Source organism: Symsagittifera roscoffensis, chromosome 10 (assembly GCF_963678635.1).
Source record: "Symsagittifera roscoffensis chromosome 10, txSymRosc1.1, whole genome shotgun sequence".
Lineage (NCBI taxonomy): Eukaryota > Metazoa > Xenacoelomorpha > Acoela > Convolutidae > Symsagittifera > Symsagittifera roscoffensis.
In genome coordinates, this window is record NC_087071.1 from 19,922,752 (window position 1) to 19,934,328 (window position 11,577).

At 35.4% G+C, this 11,577-nt stretch overlaps 1 protein-coding gene across 1 annotated transcript; it reads left to right on the top strand.

Annotated features, from left to right (window-relative positions):
- The first annotated feature begins 200 nt into the window (after positions 1-200).
- LOC134855352 (ADP-ribosylation factor GTPase-activating protein 1-like) lies at positions 201-7,919 on the top strand. Its single transcript, XM_063871849.1, has 10 exons — positions 201-360; positions 1,472-1,590; positions 2,055-2,217; positions 2,621-2,805; positions 3,204-3,272; positions 3,739-3,844; positions 3,964-4,057; positions 4,444-4,556; positions 6,386-6,621; positions 7,026-7,919. Exons 1-10 carry the CDS (start codon positions 301-303, stop codon positions 7,210-7,212), a joined length of 1,332 nt encoding a protein of 443 aa, XP_063727919.1. The 5' UTR covers positions 201-300; the 3' UTR covers positions 7,213-7,919.
- The last annotated feature ends 3,658 nt before the right edge of the window (positions 7,920-11,577 follow it).

Genomic DNA, 11,577 nt, shown 5'->3' on the forward strand with positions numbered 1-11,577 from the left:
ACTGGGAAATTTTCAGCCAATCCGAATCGAGCATTTTACACGCAGAGCTTAGCAACTTTAATGCGAATTAAATGCTGGGGTGGAAGATCTTAACTGGGTCTATCTGGGGGGAGGCGGGAGGATGTTGACTTGAGTGGAAACGATTCAGAAAGATATATCGTAAATCAATCTGGGTATGCGGTTCTTTGTTTTTCAGAGTTAATGTTCTATTTACTTATGGATTGAGTTGACCTTACTAGATGTAAGTTTGTGAGCGGCAGCCTTGTGTTGAGTTGTGCCATCCTTCTACCAATACATAACATGGCCAGTCCCAGGACTAGAAATGTGCTCAAAGACTTGAGGCTCACTCAAGAAAACAATGTAAGTGTGGAAAGCACAAGAGCCTCTCATAGCACAATGCTCTATTGATAGACAGTTGCATAAGCCAATCAGAATTGAGTATTTGGAAGGTTGTACAGTTTAGGTTACATTTGTCAAAAAGTTCTGTCAAAAAGTGGCAATCACAAAAGATGGTTCAACTTTAGAGCAATTTAGGCTAATTCATCATCATCAGCAAAGTATTTTTCTCACCATTTTCGTGTTTTGAAAAGTCTGCACAATTCAATGGTCTGAAAACACAATGAGTGATCATTCACAGCTCGGTCATGAGCATAACCCCCAGGAATTAAAATTCACTATCAATAAGAATTATCTGTTTCTACCTACGAGGGAACTTAAAAACAAACATGCCGAAATCAATCTTATCCGAACTAATGCGGGTAGGCTTGAATCAGATCAGCTGATCTTGTTACCGTATCCTTTCAATGATGAATTGCTACTGTTAATCAGTGATGTCCATTTAAAAATGAAAATTGAAACTTCAATTAAAATTGTTTAAGAAAATTTAAAAAAATTGTTGGCATCAATTTAATTTTTTCCGAAACTATTTAAATTTTTCTTTATAAATTTAAATGTTCCTTCAGTCTGGTTTTTAGCAGTTTTTCTGCCAATTTTGGGGACTTTTTGTGATTTTGTGAAAAGAATTCCAAATCAATGTTTTTGGGCATATCGATTTGCTACAAAATTTCAAATTTGTCGCGAAAATTTAGATTGCTTGCTTTTTCCGCGGAACTGTGAAATTAGTTATCATGAGTAAACTCTGTACTTTGGCGTCGAATCAAACACCGCCGGAGCAATTTAATTTTTTTTTCAATTTAAATTGCTCGATTTGAATTAAAATTGTTCATTTAAATTGAGTAGGTTCATAATTTCATATTTAAAAAAAATTGAAATTAAAATGAAAATTTATATAAATTTAAATTGGTTTTTTAAATGGGCATCACTGCTGTTAGTACTGTTTACATATTCAATCTTATTTATATCAACTTTGATCACTTTATATCAATTCTGAATGTAAAGAAAGATCAAACAAATAAAGGCGAACGTGTAATCTGTTCTTATGTTTTGATGATGTTGTGTGGTTGTGGTTTAGAGATGTTTCGACTGTGGTACCTTTTCTCCGCAGTGGGTGAGTGTGTCCTATGGCATCTGGATCTGTCTGGAGTGCAGTGGCAAACACAGGGGACTGGGAGTACACATCAGCTTCGTCAGGCTAGTCACCAACTCTTTCAGTTTCATTATTGTATATAGATCTCAATCGACGCATGACATCGGTTCGTCGTGAAGAGCTGAACAGCTCTTATGTTGCAAATTTTCCTCTAGCGCGAATGGTCTTATTTTTCTGAATCATAGACAAGGTAGAGAAACTTATATACATCATGCACTCAGAGGCACATGAAAACGAACATCTATGTCTAATGGTTGTGGACATCTTACAGATAGTAGGTCTCTAACTCATGTCGATATGTTTTTTTTCAATTAAAATAATCTAAACGTTAACGTTTAATAGGCAAATCATACTAAAATAAGGGGTTTTGCAAAATATAGCTTCGTATTTCAGTTTTAGTCGCAACAAAAACAACATTCTCATGAAATCTCAAATTTTAAAGTTTACCTGCCGCTAAATAGTTATTTAATTAAAATATCCAGAAAGATCATACAAATCTTTGTTTCAGATCTACCACAATGGATAAATGGAAAGACGCTGAGTTGAATAAAATGAAAGTGGGAGGCAACGCCAATTTCAAATCATTCCTCAAGACACGCAGTGACGTCACAGACAAATCTCCCTTCGCAGACATTTATGCGAGCAAATCAGCTGCACTCTATCGAGATAAGGTCAGTTACGATATTAGATTGCGAACAGCGGATCTATGATCTTATTTTATTCTTAATTGATATCTTTTCTTGTGGAATTACATGCGTAATGTGCAAAGGGACCATATTCGGGCTGACGTCATGGAGTCTCATCTCGTGTGTAATCACATTTTGTGTGAATTGTTCATATTCTGTAGGAAGAAAATACTTGTGTAATCTTTTTTTTCGTTTTTCATGTTTTAATATGGGGAGAGCCTTTGGTCAGGATCACAAAGTCATTTATCTTATTCATGGTCACAAAATTGTTTTTAATGAAAAAAAATTTTAGCTCGTACTTTGATTACTTCGTTTGTGGACGAATCAGTTGTGATAATCTTGATGATAAATAACATTTGCTAAAAAATAATCAATTTTTTTTCTCCAGATCTCGACCCTAGCTGAAGGTCGCGCCTGGTCTGAAGAGACCTCCCCAGCCCAGAGTTACATTCCACACAAGCCAGCAGGCTCAGCCGGACTGAAAGTAGTGAACAAGAATGGAGTGTCTTCTGTGAGACCAGCTGACAGTAATGTTAATTTGGACAAAGACAGTCTGGAAGACTTCCTTAGCAGGTACATGTTTTTGCTTACTTTATAAAGTTGCGAAAAGTTAAACGGAAAGATATAATAAAAAGAGCAAATGATCTAATTCAGAAAGTTAATCCAAGCAAAAGCTATTTTCCAGACAAAAAGTATGATTCAAGGTCACCGAAAAAACTCAATTAATTGTGCAAGGTCAACAATATTGTCAACAATTCGGCATCAATTATGTATCTTCCTTGTCTTTAGAATCAACCAGAATTTTGGTAGTTATGCTGTATATGTTTTTTATGCGATTCCGTGTTCTTGATGCACGTACTAGTAGAGAGGAGTTAAGAAAAATCTTTGTTTAATTTCTAATCGTTTAATTTTCAAGAAACCAACTACGTACTGATTTTTTGAGCATATTTTTTTTATTAAAATTTTTTTAGTGACGCCCACTTGAAGAGCAAGGATGATTTCTTCACCAGATTACAGCACGAAAATGAGAGCAAACGCGAGTAAGTAATTTCAATGTATTTGTTGAGAGTTTAAGTTGATTTCTAATTTACAAATTAGCAGTATCAATCGAAGTTACGAAAAAGTTCAACAGTATCTAAAGTTTGGAATTCTAAAAATTTTGTTTTCTGAAAAGCTTTGTTTATAATGTTATGGATTCAAAACCATTAATTGCGAATTTTTGATGATTGATTATAAGCTTCGCCTATTAAATTCAAAATCGAAGTTCAAGGGTTGACTTAATAGAATGCTGAGAGTAAACTGATAACTATAAGCATTGAACAAAAGATTTGAAGTGATATGACGAAGTAGCTGTTTTTCGCCGCCAAGTATTTTAAATGTGGCTGGCAGTTTTATGGTAAAGACCAAAAAAGGAAAGTTATTGTGGAAAATATACTGACTAAGTACCCTAAGAAGCTTTAAGTACCCTGTGATTTTTTGTGATTGTACTGGTGATCTTTCTTTCAGTGACATTCCCCCTAGCCAAGGTGGCAAGTATGTGGGGTTCGGAAGTGCCCCTCCGAAGGAACCCCAGAACAGCCAAATGGAGGGAGTCACTGGATCACTATACTCGGTAACACTTACTTGATTAATAAGCACTATTCATATCCTGTTAGTGTGTTAGTGTTAGATCGCAGAACAGTGTACGGGGGGGGGGGGGGGAGTTAAAGTTATCGTTAGTTTCATTCGCAGGGTCTGAGTGCTCTCTCCTCGTCTGCCTACAAGTGGGGCTCAGTGGCCAAAGACAACGCAGTCAAACTGGGCACAGTTGCCAAGAAGGGAGCAGGTTAGTCTACGTGTTTTTGGTTATTTTTTTCATAACAGAAATCTATAATTCTTACAAAACTAAGTGGGAAATGTAAAAGGGAGATTCTAGCAATTTGAACTATTATATTTGTTATTCTTTAATTAAAAATCTATTTTGGTTGATAGGACCGGTTGACCGCGGTGATCTTCAAAAAAGCTAAGCTGGGGAATTCTTTCAGTTTTGTTTTTTTTTCTTTGAAATATACTGAGCTTTTTATACCCATGTATGAGAGCAATAATTAAAACATCGTTATTGAACAAGCATTATTTTTCACTAAGTGTCACAGTTTTTTTAATATCACTGAATCCTTTTTTTCTACACAATGGAGAATGTTTTGTTCTGACTCGGGTTTATAATTGTTTCAGGTCAACTGGGCTCTACGATGAATGAGAACATAATTAAGCCGACCAGTTCTAAATACCAAAGTGGCACTCTATTCACTGACTTGGGAACTGGGGCAGCCTCCCTAGCATCCAAGGTCAGTGTTTCTAAATATAGATACGATGGCAATCTATTGTAAAACAAATACGGTTTAGTGCAAAAACTGGTCGAAATAAGTGTGAAGAAAAAATCAAAAGAAAAATTTGAGAGGTCGGTGAACTTCAATAACTAGCTTTAATAACTTATAAGCTTATTTGGCCTATGAAAACTTCTTTTTAATCTTGTTAGGAAATCATTGATTTTTTTTCTTTAAAAATAAGCTTTTATCAAACAGTGATTAATCACATAAGTTATGCTTGAGATTGTAAGATCTTTTCAAAGGCGTACGGGATCGAAAAAAACTTATATCGGTTTTTTGAGTTCATTCAAACTTCAGCAACTATCGATTGAGTTTTTTTCTCAATTGAGCGAAATGATATTTCCAGGCAAAATTGAATAGATGACTAATTTCGAACCTCACTCACACACTTTTGTGCTCAGTTTTATTTCTGACGAGGTTTAGTAGCCTGTGTATTCTCCGCTTTATTAGAGTGCCTGATTTTGACTATTTTTTGACGTGAAAGTTGTGTATGGGAGCTAGAAGTATTGGTGCACTCAGAAAGACAATGCTGCATAATCCGAAGGTCCGCGATTCGAATCCCGTTTACTCGGCTTAATCTAATTTTCTTATTTTTTGCTTTTTTAAAGCTCCACTTTGCTCTTTTTGCCGGTGTTTGCGAAGTGCAGCTTCACTTCTGTGTTATCAATGCTCTTCCACGAATTAAATTGTTCTTCAAAATAAATAGAAGAAAAGTTATTGCCTCTGTAGTTAAGAAGTAATTTGTGATTTTATGAAAGCTATGTGTTTTTTGTATTTTACGAAAGCTGTGTTTTTTGGGCTGCTTGTCAAACCTTATATTAATACAAGTTTTTTGCATCCTTTTTTTTCTTATGGTTAGGGTCTAACGTACTAATTTCTGAAATGTCTTGATGTTGTGGCTTCTTTCGAATTAAATTCATTCATAGTAACCAGCTTTCATTGTAACAGGCTAATGTAAGTATGGTCAGCTGAAACACATTGCATGATCGCGAGTTCAAAATTAGGTTGCTCATTTAGGAGAATTGAATTAGATGGCACTAGAAGTAAAGTTAGTTTGCCCAAAGTTTGTGTGTCTGAAAGGGGAGCGGTGGTGAAGTGGTTACGTCTCCGCCTCTTAATCGAAAGGTCGGATGTTCGAGGCCCACCATGATCCGTGCTCGTTGCTTGAGGGTGAAGCAACATTACCCAGCCCAGAAAAATAACCAAAAAAAAATAGCATGTAGTTCTTAAACAAGGGCACAACAGCGGTTCGCCGTGATGAGCTGTACAGCTCTTGTGTTGGTCCTTTCCCCCGTGGATAAATGGTCTTAAAAATACTACTTGTAATCGTTGCAGCGACTATCATGAAGCATGATGAAATTATTATAAAATATTATATGCATGAGTGCCTTCGAGGAAAAAAAACTTTTCTGTTATCTTCGTTGATAATTTGCCGTTCTGTTACTACAGTATCATATATTTAAAAAGGCGTATGTATTTATAGTCGAAGTATTAAACCATTGTTTGAAAGTCCAGGTGCAAAATTCCCGATGAATTGTGAACTGCTTCCTTAACCAAAATTATTTGGCATTTAGAGCCATTATTACAGCCTCCGAAAGATTTCAATTTAAAGTGACAAGAGTCAATGTAATGGGCAAGTTTTGTCTGTAACAGCAGTTAGTTTGGAACCAAGTGCTCATGCAGTTTGTTTTGAAATTCCGAGTTTGAAAATTTGATTGTTCAAAGTCGAAAGTTCCAATATTCGACCAAAAAAAAACGATTAAAAACTGATACAAAGTAAATTTCAGGTTCAAGAGACGGGGTTCAAAATGTGGAGTGACCCATACGGTCAAGGTCAACAGAGCTCAACGACCCCTTCCTACCAATCAGCGGGGGACAACTACAACAGTGGAAACACAGGCGACAATGACAACTCAGCAGGAGATTTCAGTCAGCACAGTTCCTTTTATGGCTCGTCTAGTTCCAATAAGCAGCCGAGAAGCAGTCAGAATGGAAATAGTGCGGCGGATGGTTGGAATGATAGGTATGTAGAAGCCTAGAGTAATAATTAGTTGCAATTATGATGTCCTGTTTTTGATAAATCTTAAAGTATTCGTGATTGCAAATTGCAGTTTTTTCTTGATATTCTTTAAACGGAAGGTGAATTTGGTGCCCAAAAAAATCCCAGATCTTGAAATTTAACTTTGGCTAGCATAATTTTTTTGAGGAATCGGAAGTCTTTATCCAACTTAATAAAACCAATTGTTCGAACTTAAAAGAGTTCTATGATATTCTTAGCCCTTCTTCGCTGAAGTTTTTGATCCATCGTTCATCCGCTAAGTCACAAATTGTATTGAAAGTTGTGTAGAGATTTTTACTTTAATAAAATTGTTTTATAGAGTATTGAATTTGAGTGAAATTTAACTTATTGGTCGAATTCTCTTTCAGTTCCTGGGACGACTGGGGTTCCTCTGGCACCTCGAATACATCCTCGAGCAGACCCAAATCTGGATCAGCCCGAGGAGGATCCAGGGACCAAGCGAAGGGACTGGATGAAGATCTGGACAACCCCTGGGATGAGTCAGCATGGGATGCAGTCGAGCAGGAGTACCAGATGAAAATGAGTCTGAAGTAAAAAAAAAAAAGAAAGGAGAGAAGAATTTTTGGATGGAATGATAATTTTATTTTCAAGTGACGTCAGAAAAATGCAAGTCATATTATCACTAGAAATGAATGTCAGCAGAAACGATATTAGAAGTTAAGTGGAAGCAGATCTTGGAAGAGATGCCATCAAAATGGAAGGACTGTGTAATTAATTACTTGATATAGTCGCACAGATTAACTGAATTGTATGTTTAGTGGTTTTGTGGCAACTTCAAAATTCCAGCAAGGAATGCTATTGATTAACAAAATTATTCTTGAGGTTAGAGAGATTTGAAGATGTTACACAACCAGCTAGATTTATATGAAAGTTGAATAATAATACAACAGAACAGTTCTTTCGGTAAAATTTTGCGAAGTATCAGGTTTTTAGGGGCTAATTATTAATTTCAAGGTCAAGGAATGCAGATTTGTATTAGTTAGAGCTCACAACTGTTGTTAACTTCACTTTTTGGTATTAGTATGTTTCATTTGTAATATGATAATCCTTTTTTCAGACAAAGTATAAAACAAACTATACAAATTCATTTTGAAATATTCGATATCACTCATAAGTTTTTGTGCAATAAGTATGAGTATTCCCGGTTTTTATCAATTTGACCGCCCATTAATGTATTGTACGTGTATATGAGTTATACGGGAATGTCTATAAATATATTTAATTTGAAATCTTAGAGCTTAGATTTTTTCTTCCAAGCTCAGAAAGGCTAATGAAAAAAGGGTTTATTTGTAGCATAAAAAGTCCATCTGTGACATCCATTTTTGTAACATGTTTTTCCGCTCAAAACTTGTATTTCATAGAACAGCTGATACGCCCAATTTTCATCTTCAAAAAATTCACTGTGACATAATTTCTCAAGCTTTGCTACATAAACATGCGTTCGGAGAACAAGCAGCAATGGAGGACCAGCCAGCCTCTCTCTCTCCAAAAACTCGACAAGTACGGCGATCTTCGGTTGTTCAATACACAAGCGTAGCTTAGTGTTATACTGCGAAGCAACTTTTTTATAACCCATGTCGCAGAAGTTGTTGCCACTTTAAGTGTCACTCCTTTGCGGCCTTGTCAGTTAAGCATGTGTTTTGAAATTCGATTACTAATAAGTTAACACAGTTAATGTTTTTTTTTTCAATGAATCTGAAAAAGAAGCGACATGCTTAATACAACGATGATATTGAACGTTAAAATTCAGAAATTTTTTAAATCAATATATTTTGCGAGATTTTTGAGATGCATAACTTTTGCAGAATTTGGTTTTGTTCGATCCAAAACAGAACAATCAAGTCTAGTGTGGTTCCCTTAAGTTTACATTCCAAATTATTGCAATTTTGTGCACGCAAAGAAGCGTGCAGTTGACGACGAGTGAGGGTTATTGTGCTTTTTAAATCTCCCTTTGGCGCTTTCCCCCTTGTATTTGCTCAGTTCGCCTCTGTCTATAAATATTGCGTATACACCTTCTATCAGAAACCAAACCACAACATACATTGGAACAGGCCTCGTAGAGAGATAAGGCATTAAATATATCGCGCGTTTCAGGTTACTTAGATAAATACTTGGCATATAATTAGTATTGCAGACGGTCTCCTGCACCGGTTTTTGCTTGACAAAAAGGAACTAATCAACTGAAGTAATGGGCGTGCTGTTAAATCTCGCAGTTTTTAAAGCTCAACAAATTTTTGTCTTGATTCTTGAAATTAGTCAGAGCATCCCTTGATTAGCACTCCATTACCTTCAACCTACAAAGTTAAAGACAAAAAAAGATTGACTTCAATAGAGCGATGACATATTTTTTTCAGTCGTTTTTGAACTATCAATCTTCTTACATGCAGCCGAGCTTTTCAAAGTCTTGATTGCACCGACGAAGAGATGGTTCGAAAGTAAAGAATTATTGATTATATTTCTACAAACGGTTTCGGAAACCTCATAAAAGATCAGGGAGGTCAATTCATTTGTATATAAAAATGTTTTTCATTACGGTTGGGAATCTAAAATAGCCTTTTGGTTTTGTAATTGTTCCGACTTACGATACGAAAGTAACGGAATATTTGTGCTCGGAGTGGGTTTTTTTTCTTCAGACAAATTTCGACTTTCATACTAGCCATTTTAGACGGAATTTTTTTAATATCATTCAAAAACTATTGTTGTCCTGAGCTTAAATTTGAAAATATATTACACCTGTGATGATTTTTCATAAAGTTATGGGGGTTTAAAGATTGCCATTTTGGCCAATTTTGGACAATAAGCGCGCGATTTATTTTGCGCTATTAATGCTTAAACGGAGATTTAATCCGTCTTAGAAATCGTTCCAAATTGGTTGAACGAAGCTTATTTGCCATAATTGATTTGTTACAAGGAGCGAAATCAATCCTTTTGTACTTTATATGGCGTGTGGGGTGATGCTTTTCATAAAAGTTTCAAAAATTTTTTTTTTTTCATTTTGTTTTATTTCATTTAATTTTCAATTTTATTACTGCTCCTTAAAAAGCAGTCAGAACATTCAGGGCTTCGTCCTCATACGAGCAGTCTTGTTTAATTTTAGTAGTCTAATTTGATCTCCTCGCTACAATTTAAACGTTTCGTTACTTCTACAAATTTACTTGAAATATTATCAAGACCATGAGAAAAAACTTTAAATAATTAGATTTTTTTCCAAACAGTTTTTATGCTTGAATTTCCTTTATTACACTTGTTAGAGCAAGTGTTTCGTTATCAGGAACTAGATTTTTTCCCGTGAACAATTTTTCTTACAAATTTACAAGCAAGTTTGAAGTTGTTTTAATTTTTGAACATTATGAACTTGGATACTCATTTCTATTTGGCCTGGAGGTAAAGTGGTCGCCTTGTACCCTAAAATCGGGTTCGAGTCCCGGTCGGATTTTTGTTTTTTTTTAGTATGTATCCAATAAAAAAAATTCTGGGAAAAAAAAACCAATTTTAACATTTTGAGCTTTTGTTTTTTTGTCGTCAACATTGGCAAACCGGCGATTAAGTTTGCGCTCTCAGCATTTTTCATGGTAGATGCAAGCGTTTTTGCTGTAGTCCTTCAAGTTGTAATAGTAATAGCCCTGATCGTTGTATCTTTTCTTTCGTTTTTTTTTTCGCTGAAAAATTTTTGATTGGCTTGGATGGTTTCAGCTCATATTTTATTGGCTTACTTACCTTCTTTCCTGTTGCTTCAAAGGATTGATTTTTTGTAAATTTTAGTTTCTTACCTATTTTTAAGCAGTTTTTCTTACACATTAATAAGCAAGTGAGAAGTTGTTTTAATTTTTGAACATTAAAAACTTGGAAACTCCTTCTTATTTGGCCTTTAGGTAACGCGGTTGCCTTGTACCCTAAAAACTGGGGTTCGAGTCCCGGCCGGGTCTCGTTTATTAGTATGTATCCAATAATAGACAACTTCTCGATTGAAATTTTGGACTTTTGTTTGTCTGCATATGTTTTGACGGTCAAGTTGGCGCACCAGCAATTTTGTTTGTGCTGTCAGCATTTTTCATCACAGATGCAAGCGTTTTTGCTATAGTATTTGCTAGTTACATGATTTCGAAACTTCTAAAATTTTCAAAAAGAAATTGCTCAAAATTTTTTAAAGACAAATTTTTTTTTGGCATTTTGTGTTTTGTACTCAAATGGATTCCACTCAGTCGATATCGGCGTAAAAGTGGAAGCTTATTCAACAGTGGTGATTGAGTTTTTTTCACTCTTTTTCCGAAAACTTTTTCAATTTTTCTCAAGAATTTTGATTTTTTTCTTTTTTTTAATCTAATTTTCTGTTTGCTAGCTTGCAATGCTGTGATTGCGTTGTGTTGCAAATGATGCAAAGCTCCGCTTCGCCTCCGTGTTCACATTTTCTGGTCGGATTATTCGACAAATCCTTGTTTGTTTGTTTTTTTTTGGGGGGGGGGGAACAATACGTCAAAAACATTGAATGGAGTACTGCTAATGCAATCAGCTGCCATTATTTGGAGGTTGGGAGTTAGTTCGAGGAGAAAATTGTTAGCAAATTGTTCAAAAAAAGTAGATTTATATTCAATAGACAGATGCAGATGTTTAAATATAGATGAACTTAAAATAATTGAATTCCCAAACCGAGGCTATTGCTCGCTGAACATGTATAGCTCGCGGCTAAAAAAACAGTTGTGGCACAAACAGTTGTGGCACAAAAAACAAAGTGGTACAAAAATTACCAGGAGAAACTTTGGAGATGAACGTTTGTAAGGAGACCAATTACCAGAAAAATGGCGAAATCACAATTAAACAGTTTCTCTTTCTGGTTGTTTTTTAGCAGCTAAAACATGTCTGAGCGTATATCGCTCTCGGTGACAAATCTTACCTGAAATC

Coding starts and splice junctions, on each gene's coding strand:
- LOC134855352 (XM_063871849.1), top strand. CDS start 301: ATGGCCAGTCCCAGGACTAGAAATGTGCTCAAAGACTTGAGGCTCACT. Junction 1,591..2,054: donor GTACACATCAGCTTCGTCAG/GCTAGTCACCAA, acceptor TCTTTGTTTCAG/ATCTACCACAATGGATAAAT. Junction 3,273..3,738: donor GAAAATGAGAGCAAACGCGA/GTAAGTAATTTC, acceptor TCTTTCTTTCAG/TGACATTCCCCCTAGCCAAG.